The 13,089-nt window shown below is 23.5% G+C and overlaps 5 protein-coding genes across 5 annotated transcripts in view; all 5 read right to left on the bottom strand. All coding sequences in view use genetic code 6, as the record gives it.

Annotated features, from left to right (window-relative positions):
- The window catches only part of TTHERM_00169120 (YeeE/YedE family protein), a gene marked incomplete at both ends in the record, with an annotated part of 1,051 nt that extends 409 nt beyond the window's left edge, over window positions 1–642 (bottom strand). The window contains 2 exons of the mRNA XM_001008671.3: window positions 1–8; window positions 160–642. The exon at window positions 1–8 is cut by the window's left edge and continues 409 nt beyond it. Of these exons, the coding sequence (XP_001008671.3) occupies window positions 1–8; window positions 160–642 (491 nt within the window). The remainder of the gene's footprint in view (window positions 9–159) is intronic.
- Window positions 643–3,946: 3,304 nt separating this feature from the next.
- Window positions 3,947–4,606, bottom strand: TTHERM_000169119 (glutathione S-transferase, amine-terminal domain protein; the record flags this gene model as incomplete). The annotated part of the gene is made up of 1 exon (XM_012795782.1): window positions 3,947–4,606. One exon carries the CDS (start codon window positions 4,604–4,606, stop codon window positions 3,947–3,949), a length of 660 nt encoding a protein of 219 aa, XP_012651236.1.
- Window positions 4,607–5,815: 1,209 nt separating this feature from the next.
- TTHERM_00169110 (glutathione S-transferase, amine-terminal domain protein) lies at window positions 5,816–7,063 on the bottom strand (the record flags this gene model as incomplete). The annotated part of the gene is made up of 1 exon (XM_001008670.2): window positions 5,816–7,063. One exon carries the CDS (start codon window positions 7,061–7,063, stop codon window positions 5,816–5,818), a length of 1,248 nt encoding a protein of 415 aa, XP_001008670.2.
- Window positions 7,064–8,143: 1,080 nt separating this feature from the next.
- TTHERM_00169100 (glutathione S-transferase, amine-terminal domain protein) lies at window positions 8,144–8,803 on the bottom strand (the record flags this gene model as incomplete). Its single annotated transcript, XM_001008669.1, has 1 exon — window positions 8,144–8,803. One exon carries the CDS (start codon window positions 8,801–8,803, stop codon window positions 8,144–8,146), a length of 660 nt encoding a protein of 219 aa, XP_001008669.1.
- A 2,055-nt stretch (window positions 8,804–10,858) lies between these two features.
- Window positions 10,859–13,089, bottom strand: part of TTHERM_00166110 (leishmanolysin family protein) — a gene marked incomplete at both ends in the record, with an annotated part of 5,748 nt that continues 3,517 nt past the window's right edge. The window contains one exon of the mRNA XM_001008667.3: window positions 10,859–13,053. Within this exon, the coding sequence (XP_001008667.3) occupies window positions 10,859–13,053 (2,195 nt within the window). The remainder of the gene's footprint in view (window positions 13,054–13,089) is intronic.

Raw genomic sequence — 13,089 nt, 5'->3', positions numbered from 1 at the left:
ACCAAATCCTACAGAAAATAAAATTGAAGTTATTAAGCCAACAAGGACATCACTCTTTTTATGTTTTATGATTGAAGCTATGAATAAGATGACAATCAATAGAAGACTAATTGAAAGAACTACAATTGCAAATGTGTTGTAATTTAAACTTTTAGTTACATCATCTTAAGTATCTTCTAAGAAAGGAACATAATGTTTGAATGTAAACATTAAAAGACCACAAATTAAGACTATTGACATTGAGCACCAACTTCTTTTAGAAAAGCGAGGTAATCCACATATACCGTGTCCACTTGTGCACCCATTAGCCATTTTAGTACCAACACCACTTAAAAATCCTGCTATAATAAATCCAATATAATTTAGTTTATAAGTCATTACTGTTGGTTAGTCAAATATGACGAAACTAGAGTTAAAAACAGTCCCAAAACCAAATATTAAATACAAAACTGAGACGCTTGCTGAAAAAGCACAGAAAAAGGCGGCTTACCAAAAGAATTCATCAGCTTAGAATTTAAATAAATTAAATAGAATGCCAGAAATGCCAGTTATCTTTCCTTTCATCAATAAATTAAATGTAGTTGCTATGAACACTATAAATCCTCCAACAACTGCAAATGCAAAATCTATTGCTTCTACCATTTTTTTAGATCTTTGTTTATTTATTTATTTGTTAGTTAATTTTTTAGCTTTATTTTGTTGTGTTTAAATTAAAAATAATTATAATAATTTGCTTTAATGGAATATATAAACTTAGAGTTCTACATTTACTTTTATTTGTTAGCTTAACTCCTTTACATTAACTTACATAGGGATAACTCACAACTCATTTATAATTAATCAAATTTATCAATTTAATAAATTCAGTTCATATCTTTTGTTAATACCAATTTTAATTAATAAAATCAAGATAGATTAAAATAGAAAGATAGGCTTATCCTTAAAATCCACATTCATTAATTATTAATCTCAACGCATTATTTTGTAACTCAATTCTAGCATTAAAAATTAAATACAATTTTATTAGAAATAATTAGGCAAATAATAATTTGTCTTTAACTTAAATTAAGTCGAATTCAAATAAATGCATAAGCTATAACGGCAGTCATTCAGTTAAGATAAAATTTAAATCTTAAAATTTTAAATAACAGATTTAACTCATTTTGTTCAAACTTTAAATTCTAAGTATTTCTTCATTTTCTGTTTGCTCAAATTCTTTAGGATAATACATAAAAGACAAAGGGTGAATACTAACTAATAAATGTAATAAGATTTACTTCTACTTTAATATTAATAATTAATTTTTGTATTAAAATAATTAGTTTATAAAATCATTAAAGGCTAATATCTCAAACTACTTTTAGAAAATAAATAAAATGTACTTAAATGAGTTTCGAATTGTAAAAAATATTTATTGGCAATTATCATTATTATTACTCTTTAAATATAATATAGAAATTCGCAATTTTTCTAATTGAATATATAAGTCGATAGAAAAAATAATAAGTAATTGTAATAAATATGTCTTTTTTATATGCAATTTGCAATAATTTCAAAAGCTAGCAAATAAATTTGTTTTTAATGTCTACTTACTATTAAAATTTTGTATTATATTCTCTTAATATAAAGTAAAGTAAATAAAATAAAAGTAACAAGGCATATTTTTATTTAGCAATTCAAGCAATAAAAAAATACCACAAGAGCTATAAATTACTTATATCTTGAGTTAAGCTATGAATTTGAATATATTTAAAAAAAATTGTTTTTAGCTTAATAAAAAATATAAGATAAAAATGTGTTCACTAATTTTTACTATTTATTAAAAATAATACTTCTATGTGATTATTTGTGGTATTAATAATTTTAATTTTGCTTACATATTTTTAATTCAAGCACTACAAAGATATTATGAATATTATTAGATGCAAGTAGATATTTTTTAATTTTCTTATTGAGATAAAAGATATTTTGATCTGTTGTCTATTTACAAAGTATTAAAGGAAAAAAATTAGTAATTAATAATGTTCTAAAAATATCTAGAAAAAAATATTTGCAAAAAAAAATATAAACTATATTTGATGTAAAATCTTTGAATTCTAGCAATTCAAAACAAATGAAAATAATTAGAACTAAAAAAAGTAAGCATTTAAGGCATTTTTTAATAATTTTAACAAATAAAATTAAATTTCTCAATAAATTCTGAATCTTTTAAATTAATGAGAAAACACTCAAAAAAATGTTGAACCTTAAGTAAAAAAATACTTATTATTTTTACTCGCTATGATGTTTTACAAATTAAGTGTTTAAAAATATGAAAATTATCAGAAATATTCATGATACTCAAAAAATTATAAATGTAAATAAAAGTAGATTTATCAGTTTGTAGCCTACTGTAGATTAAAAACGAAAGTTCAAAAAAAATTATACTGATCTAAGTACACTCTATCAGAATGTTTCAAAAAATAATTACATTTAATTTTAATTTACTTAAAACTTTTAGAATTCAAGCATCTTAAAAAAAATATTAATAAGAATTTTATAATAAATTATTATTTTTTTGCTATTAAAGTAGATTTATAATCTAAAATACTGGTCTACGAGTAGATTTTAAAAGTAAAATCTCAAATATAAAAATTATGAAAGAAATTTATTCAAAATAAACATTAAATTACAAAATATGTTTGTTAGTTCATTTATTCAAATAGATTTATTTTATATTGATTAATAGACTTTATTAATTAGATAATTAATAAAGCCTATTTCTATATAATTCCTACTTTGACAAATGTACATGCTTCTTTATTCAAAATTTCTTTATTTTAAAGAGAATTTAATTGATTCGGTTTGCTTAAAATATTACATTTTCGAATTATTTTAACTCGAAATTAAAAAATGTTTTTTAAGAATATACAAAAACTAACTAGAATTAATTTAAACATTAATATTGCTTCATTTATTATAAATTTATTATTGATACTTTTACTTAGATTATTTTAACTTCTGAATATCTCATCAATATTAAAAAATTGCTTTATATATTCGTACAATATTAGAATTAGTTGAGTATTTGTTCTTGATAATACTGAATATCATCTTTTAGAATTACGTAATAAAATACCTTCGCAGATAATATAGCTTGTTTCATCATTTTTGAATCAAATAAAATTATTATTACTTATTTTTTTTTAATTAATTAATATGCTACTTCTAATCAAATCACTTAAACATAATTTTTTAGATAAATAGAACTATAATTGTTCAAAATGCTATTTATTTAAAAGAACTGGTATTAATTCTTTTTAGATTCACTTAATATACTTTATTTATTAATTAAATTATTGAAATGAAATATTTGCAAATATAGCAAAACTTAAGACATTAATTAAAACAGTTCTAAAATAATTAAAGTAATATGATTTACTTAAATTGTTGATTGATAATTTATGATTAATTATGATTAAGTAATTATTAATTCATGTTAAATGATTAATCATAATTAATAATTATTGATAGATGAGGGTAATGTTTATTTATGATAAATAAATTATTGTTTTATTTAAATCATAAACTGAATAACATATAATTTTGTAAAGATCAAACTTTTGTAGGTCATAACACTATTTTTCCTAATATGAAATGCATTATATCTTGAAAGGAAATATTTAACTAAAATTAATTAGGAAATCAAAGCATAATTAACTACTTATTTACCAATCAAAAAGATTTATTTATATCACATTTATTTACTAATATTTATAATGTTTTTTTCTGTTGATTCTAAAACTTTTTGGGTGTGCTTAATATTTTTTTAATTCATATATATGGAGCTAAAAAATTTTTTTTCAAAAAAGATTTTAATCAATTAACTAACAATATTCACATTTTAACAAAAAAAAATAAAAATAATAATATTTATTATTTATTTAATCAGTGAAAAAATTAGATTTCATTAAGGGCCAGTCCAAGTTGCCATAAAACCAGGTAAGTGAGCCTTAAGGTTGATATTAGGATTTGCTATATATTCTTTGATGCCAGGCAAGTTTTCAAATCTTTTTAAATAAGCAGTTAGGGCTGCAGTCATTGCTTAAGGGTATATGTATTATACATGGTTAACCAACTCATAGAAATGAAAATCTGCATAGGTTAAGCTCTCCAACAAAAATAGCTTGTTTCCTAAAAAATTTGTAAGTTTCTTAAACATGTACTCAACTTTTTCTGTATAAACCTTCTCTTTTACTTCATAAAAATCAGGTCTGAAGCAAGTTAAATTGATTTCTTTTGCTATATCTCTGATAACTCCCATTAGCTGAGTGACTTTCACTTCTTTGTTGGTGCTAGATCCATCAGCTTATAATCCTAAAAGTTAGAATTATTTGTACTTCTTAATTAAGTAGACAGGAATAGCGAAAGATTCAGTGAGCTTAACATCTCCATCAATTAAATATGGAAGATTAGGGAATTCTAAACCAAGATTGTCTTTGTCCTTTCCAAACCATTCTTCAAGAGAGGCATAAGTTTTATTGGTGTATTTCACTCCTAAATAAGCAAGCAAGAAGCGGATAGGTTAGCCAAAACCTCTAATGTTCCAATAGCCAAAAGTAATCATTATTATTCTTATGAAATTTAATTTAAGTTAATTGTTTTTTATTTTTTAATTTATACAATCTACTTAACCATTATTTGAGCCTATTTAAATGAATAATTTAATTTCAAGAAATCTTGAATTTTGTTAATTTCTGATAATTAACAAAAAAATTATTAAGTATCCTCTTTAATATCATATTTTTTTACTTAATTTGAATTGTTTTTCGACAAATTTTCTTAATTTATTCTATTGTTTGAAATCTGATCGTTATTTGTTTTTTGGGGAAGGAAATCGAATATAAAGTTTGTGAAATCTGATTATTTTTATGGAAATAATAATTGAATGTAAAGCTTAGTCACTTTGATAAAAAAATTAAGTGCATTAAACTCAATAAGAAGCTTATTCAAAATATTCAATTTTATTTTTATAATAATATAATATTAAATTTCAAAATTAATTTAGTACATACCATACCTATTTATAAGAATTTTTTAAATATTAAAAGATAAATATATCATTTAGAGCTATATCAATATGCCAAAATTCATATTTATATTTTTTGTGTGAAACTAATTACCTTATCTAATAAAGAGCATTAAATAAATGGTCTAATTTAAAATATTAAGTATATGAGTTATTTAAATAATTAAACAAATTAAAATATATTTTTGAAATATTTAGAGCTTATATTTGCTTTTCAGCAAAATAGAAAAATTAAAGAATAATTAATTTTCTTTTTTTAATTTTTGCTAATTTTCTGAAAAAATCTGATTTTTCAGTGGCTCCTATAATTAAATTAATAAGCTTCTGCAATTTAATTAGTTATAGAAAATATTACACTCACCTCATATGCAAATTTTTACATGTTAAAATAATACAATTTAAGAAATTAAAAATAACATTTTATTTCAATAATATTTTGTTTTGATTATATATATCCAAATTTTTCAAATTTCCTTAAAAAGTTATTTAAAAATTTATAAATTACTTGATAGGTTAATAAGGTCATTTTTGATAAAAAAAGTTTTTTTATCAACTGGCCTAATTAATGAGAATGTATTTTATATAATATTGAAAAGAAAATTTACTAACTTTAATTACTTAAAAATAAAAAACGAATAAGCTTACTTGCATATAAAAAGAATAAAATATTGAAGGATAGAAAACCTTATTTAAAAATTTTTTAAACTATAAATGATAAAATTTTTTTGAGTAATTAATTATTTACATTCATAACAGAATACATAGTTGTATAGCAGCTAGCACTAAGCTAAATGAAATGAAATTTTAAAATGTAGAAAATACACACTAAGATTTCATTATTTCATTTTAAGAGAAGGTAGCTTAAAATTTTGTAGGGCATGGAGTACAAGATCCAATAGTAGCTAGAGTAGCTTATGAAGGATTTCCAAAATAATCTTTCTAGCATTTACAAGATATGCTAATAGGATCAAAATATACTGCTAAGCTATTATCATTACAAATACAATTACTTTAATCATTATTTGTTTAAGATCCAGAAGGGCAAGATATACATTTAAAAGAAGTAGAACTATTAGAATAAAAACCTTATGGACAAGAAGAGCAGCCAGAAAGACTTGAAATGTCTTCTTGATAACCATTTTTACATGTACAATTATTTGTTGATTAGTCCAAAATTACACCAAGGCCTGCTACATTACAAACGCAACCGCTTTAATCTAAGTTAGTCACAAATTTAGAAGGACATGTTTGGCAGTTATGCTGTGTTTAACTATTAGAATACTACCCTTAGGGACAAGGAAAACAACCTGATGGAGCATTTTAAGAAGTAGCAACACTTCCATAATAGCCATTTTTGCAGTTGCATGATTAGACTTAAGATGATAAAGGAGTTGCATTTGAATCATAGCAAGTACAATATCCTTATTAAGAATTTTTAGGGTTATAAGAATTATTAGGGCAAGAGATACATTATGCAGCAGATGGTTATATTCCTTAAGCTGACTAAATTGCAGGAGATACCATAAAATAGTTCTCTAAGCATATTGAACACTGAGAAATATCACCTTAAATATTTAAATCTTCTAAAGTACCACTTCCTTATGGACAAACTAAACATTAAGCAGCCACTCCTTAATTATTATTATTTTATGAAGCAGCTATTGAGCTTTAAGCCATATAATAATTTATTGCACAAGAGTTGCATACAGATTGATCAACTGTTTAAGCTCCAGAACTAAGAGTTCCATTAGGGCACGGTAGACATTATGCAGAATTTAGAGTGGGTGACTAAGAAGAAGGATTTGTCATATAATAATTTTGTAAGCAAATACTACAACTAGAAATTTAAAAATTATCTATATTTGCTTGATTAGTCCCTGATCCTTGTGGGCATTCAATGCAAACAGGTACTTAATTCCTATCAACATGTACTTAACTATTTTTCTCATTGTAATAAAAGTTTGGTAAACATAGATCACAGCTTAACGAATTCATCCATTAAACATATTATGGTTATGAAGAAGTAGAATTAGTTTAGCACAACTAGCACTGATTAATATAAAAATCTTGAAAATAGCTTTAGTTGCAAATACATTAATAGAATTAAGGAGAAAAAGAAGAGTTTTAAGGACAATCCCACTAAGTTAAAACTTGAATAATTAAAATTTAGAAAATAATTGCTGTCTAAAGAGTGATCATTTCTATATATTATTTCAAAATTTATTTTGGTTATTGCTTCTATTTGATTATTTATGTAATTATTTGTTCTATTATTGAAAAAATAATTAAATTTTTAGATTATTAGAAATGAAAAATTTAAATATAATGGTAAGTAATAAATTAATAAGTTATTTCATTTAGATATTCATGATTTAAATAAAATAAGCAAAAACATAAATATCTAATTAGATCACATTTAAAAATCAAATCTACTTTGAAAAAAATTATATTTTTAGTTAATGTTAATATTTCCCATAAATAAATATATTGCTATCTATTTCTTAATAGTTTTAGGTAAATCAAAAAACTAAACAGATTGATGAAATATGAATATATATTATAAAGATAATTTGAATTTTTAATCAAATCTAAGAATTAAAATATAATAAATTTTAAGTAAATAAATAAATTAAATTATAAATATAAATTCATATTATAATTCAGTATTTAAAATAAAATATATGCATATTTATAATTAAGTTGTGTTTTGTAAAACAACTTTTATGAACAATTCTTTTAGTTTATATTTTATCTCCTCATTTAATCCTAAAACAAAGGAGAACCAACCTGAATATTAATCCAATATAAATTCTAATTATATATTTAAACCTTAGTATGAAATAAACTATCTATCAAAGTATTGTGGCTTTAGAAATTAGATTAAATTAAATTTATTAATTGAGTAGGGAAGGGATTAAAATTATAAAAATTAGTTGAAAATTTACTATAAAACTAAAAATTTTTTTATTCAAAAAAGATTTTAATCAATTAACAAACATTTTTCACATTTAACAAAAAAAAAAATAAAAAAATAATAATATTTATTATTTATTTAATCAGTGAAAATATTAGATATCATTAAGGGCCAGTCCAAGTTGCCATAAAACCAGGTAAGTGAGCCTTAAGGTTGATATTAGGATTTGCTATATATTCTTTAATTCCAGGCAAGTTTTCAAATCTTTTTAAATAAGCTGTTAGGGCTCCAGTCATTGCTTAAGGGTATATGTATTATACATGGTTAACCAACTCATAGAAATGAAAATCTGCATAGGTTAAGCTCTCCAACAAAAATAACTTGTTTCCTAAAAAATTTGTAAGTTTCTTAAACATGTACTCAACTTTTTCTGTATAAACCTTCTCTTTTACTTCATAGAAATCAGGTCTAAAGCAAGTTAAATTGATTTCTTTTGCTATATCTCTGATAACTCCCATTAGCTGAGTAACTTTCACTTCTTTGTTGGTGCTAGATCCATCAGCTTATAATCCTAAAAGTTAGAATTTTTTGTATTTCTTAATTAAGTAGACAGGAATAGCGAAAGACTCAGTAAGCTTAACATCTCCATCAATTAAATATGGAAGATTAGGGAATTCTAAACCAAGATTGTCTTTGTCCTTTCCAAACCATTCTTCAAGAGAGGCATAAGTTTTATTGGTGTATTTCACTCCTAAATAAGCAAGCAAGAAGCGGATAGGTTAGCCAAAACCTCTAATGTTCCAATAGCCGAAAGTAATCATTATTATTCTTATGAAATTTAATTTAAGTTAATTGTTTTTTATTTTTTTAATTTATATTATCTACTTGACCATTATTTGAGCATATTTAAACCAATAATTTAATTTCAAGAAATCTTGAATTTTGTTAATTTCTGATGATTAACATATAAATTATTAAGTATCCTCTTTAACATCATATTTTTTACTTAATTTTAATAGTTTTTCTACAAATTTTCTTAATTTATTCTATTGTTTGAAATCTGATCTTTTTTTATTTTTTGTGGAAGGAAATTGAATATAAAGTCTGTGAAATCTGATCATTTTTCGTTGAAGGAATAATAGAATGTAAAGCTTAGTCATTTAGATAAAAATTAAGTATATTTAACTCAAGAAGAGGGTTATTCTTGGAAAATATGAATTAAAATAATTTGATAATAAAAATACTCAATTTTATTTTTGAAATAATATATTTAAAGTTTCATTACTACATACCAAACCTATTTATAAGAATTTTTTAAATATTAAGGATAAATATATTATTCAGAGCTTTTTCAATATACCAAAATTCATATTTATATTTTTTGTATGAAACTAATTACCTGCATTAAATAAAAGGTCTAATTTAAAATATTAAGCATATGAGTTATTTAAATAATTAAACAAATTAAAATATATTTTTTAAATATTTAGAGCTTATATTTGCTTTTCAGCAAAATAGAAAAATTAAAGAATAATTAATTTTCTTTTTTTAATTTTAGCTAATTTTCTGAAAAAATCTGATTTTTAAGTGGCTCCTATAATTAAATTAATTAGCTTCTACAACTTAATTAGTTATAGAAAATATTACACTCAATGGTTTTTAAATTTAAATAGATTTTATGATAATAGCTTAAATCAATTTTAAAATAATACAATTTAAGAAATTAAAAATAACATTTTATTTCAATACATTTTGTTTTGGTTATATATATCCAATCTTTCCAAATTTCCTTAAAACGTTATTTAAAAATTTACAAATTATTGATACGCTAATTATACAATCTTATAAATTCTTAATAAACTCATCAATCTAATTTATTAATTATTCTTCAAAAATTTTTTATAATTGTAAATGTAAAAAAAGATAGGCTTTTTAGATAAAAAGTATTGCTTATCAAGGTATTAAAATACGATGAACTTGATAGTATTATATTTTAATATCTGATTGTGTTTAATTTCTAGTAAAAAAAAGAAATTAAAATATTTATTATGAAAAGGTACTATTCAACAAAATTCATAAATTGAATATTAGATATAAATATATTGTATAAAAAGTTTTCTTTAAAATTATCAATATTTTTTCAAATATATATATTTTTTTTTAATATTCAGAAAATATGGTGAAAATTTATGCTGGTGAGAATAAATTTATGAGGATTTACGGTATATAAAATAAATTATGTATTTGATGGAAATATGAAGCAAATTAAAAAATTCATAGGAAAATAAACATATAAATTAATCAATATTTTGTCTTATCATCACCAAAGTTACATTGATGAATATATTCTTATTATAAAATTATTATGGATTTACTTTGTACTCGATCATTAATTTCTTATGAAAAAATTTTTAATTTCTTTTTCTTTTCTTCCTCTTTCATTTTTTTATTAATTAATTATTTTGATTTTGATCAAATTTTTAATGCAAAATTTAAATTGTAATTGATATGTCTCTTTATTTATTGTAAATTAAATATTAAATTACAGATAAGTAATTTTTTCTAAACATTTTTCAATTTATTTATGGTTATTATGTGAAAAATATTAAAGATATTTTTAATTTAATTACAAATAGTAAAGATATTTATTTTTAATTTAATTGCAAATAGTAAAGATATTTTTTGAGAAATATAATTTATCTCAATTTTGATTAAATAAAATAGGGATTAATAGCTAATTTTTTATTTAAAATAAAATATAATTAGTATTTAATACTTAATCTAATTATTTAAAGGTAAAATATTTTTAAAAAGTCATAACAACTTTAATGTAAATATATATTTTAAAACTTAATTAATAAAATTAAAAAATTATCTCAATTTTTAGTGCCAGAATAGTTGTCTCTCTTTCTTAAGCAAGCCCCATTTATTAATTCATATCCTTCTCTACAGGAATCACATGAACGAGGATCTATAGCTTTTATGCAGGTATTACAAGATTTGTGACAGCCTCTTGCACTTTACTTTGAATTCTATTAGCAATAGTAGTTATTATAAGTATAGCCAGACACACAACTCAAGCATCTATTGTCATAATATTCACAAGTCGCGCATGGAGATTAGCAGGGTTTGCATGTCTAATCACTATCGATATATTATCCAGGCTAGCAAACTATTTCACAGCTATATCCTTCTTTATTATACTTATATCCTGAAATACAGCTAAGGCATCTATCTGGGTAGTATTCGCAACTTCCACAATTAGATGTGCAAGGCTTGCATTTGTTATCTTAGTAGTCTAAGTATTCACTTTTTTTGCAAACTGGAGTACATTTATCGTAGGTGCTATCTAGATTATAACCTTGCTAACATGAAGTACAAAAATCTGAATACCTATCACATGTTAAACAAGAGCTATTACATTAAAGGCATTAACCTCTATTTAAATATTGGCCATCATTACAGGATTTACAGGCAGAAGCATTATTAAGTTAATTGCATTCTTTACAAGAGGGATGACATTTATTTTAATTTTTAATGCATCTTTAAGTTTTTGTATCTAAAGTATATCCACTAGCACATTCAGTACATTTATCTGAATAGTTTACACACTTAGAGCAAAACTCACTACATCTTTAGCATCTTCCTTATTAGTTCATGAAGGTTCCATCTTAGCAATTAGCTGCTTAGCAAGTGTATCTTGATAGAACAAAACCAGATTTACAACTTGTACATCTTTTACTTGTTTAATCACAAGTAGCACAAGAAGAATCACAAGGCTTGCATTTATTATCCTAATCTAAGAACTATCCATCTTGGCATATAGGATAATCATATTCACATTAGTAGGTTTGAGTGTTCAATTTGTAGCCAGAAATACAGCTAGAACATCTGTTAGGATAGTAGAAACAAGAAGTACAAGGTGAAGTACATTTCTAGCATTTATAATTTCTATCAATATATTCATCACTTTTGCAAACAGGTGTACTGTCTACACAAAGACCTGTCTTTGGGTCTTTTGAAAAACCATTTTGACAAGAAGTACAGTATGTTGAAATTCCATTGCAAGTCAAACAAGAACTATGACATTTCACACATTCTCTATTATACAAGAACTCATCCTTTCTGCAAGATGTACAAATATTAGCATCTCTATCACAAGTTTAGCATTTATTACTACAGTATTGACATCTTCCAGATAATAAGAACATTCCATCTCTACAAGATGTACATGCATTAGGGTCATCATATCTATTACATTATCCACAACTTTCATGACATTTATTTCTAACAGGCTAACAAGATTTATGTTAGGCTTCATAAGTATAGCCAGCTATACAACTATTACAATAGTAATTATAATATTCACATGTGGCGCAAGGAGATACACACTTTTAACAGTTTCCATTTCTATCTTGGAATTCGTCAGAATTACAAATAGGGAAACAAGTTTGATAATTTGAATCTAGTTTGTACCCTATATAACAATTAGTACATTTTTTAGGATTATATGTGCATCCATAACAACTTTTATCACAAGGTACACATAGATTATTCTACATGACGTAATTAAAAGCACATCTCTTACAAGCTGTAGGATCTTAAAGAGTTGTACATGTATCACAACTTTCATGGCAATCCATACGACATCTTTTATTATATTCATCATATTCCCATCCGTCAGCACATTTTATGCATTTATAGTCTCGTTCAGAGCAAGTAGCACATGACTCATCACATTTTTAACATCTACCTTCTTAGTTTAGGAATTAGCCCTCTCTACAAGTAGTGCATTTAGTGGGATCTCTAAAAGCTGAGCACTCAAGACAAGAGGTATCGCATGTATTCATAGATACACATTTACCAATAAATTTATCCATTTCATATCCTTATCCACAAGTTGTACACTCTGTAGCTGAGTTGAAACAATTTTCACAAGGATATTAGCATGGTTGGCAAGTTTTTCTAGAGTCCAAATACTAGCCAGCAGGGCAAGAAGTACATTGATTTGAATTTGGACCAGAGCATGATTGACAGCTAGAGTGGCAGGTAGTATCAACACATTAATTTCCTTAAAGCGAATATCCGTCATTACAAGATAAACATT

Source organism: Tetrahymena thermophila, assembly GCF_000189635.1.
Source record: "Tetrahymena thermophila SB210 genomic scaffold scf_8254798, whole genome shotgun sequence".
Taxonomy (NCBI): domain Eukaryota; phylum Ciliophora; class Oligohymenophorea; order Hymenostomatida; family Tetrahymenidae; genus Tetrahymena; species Tetrahymena thermophila.
This window is presented reverse-complemented; position numbering and strand designations above follow the sequence as displayed.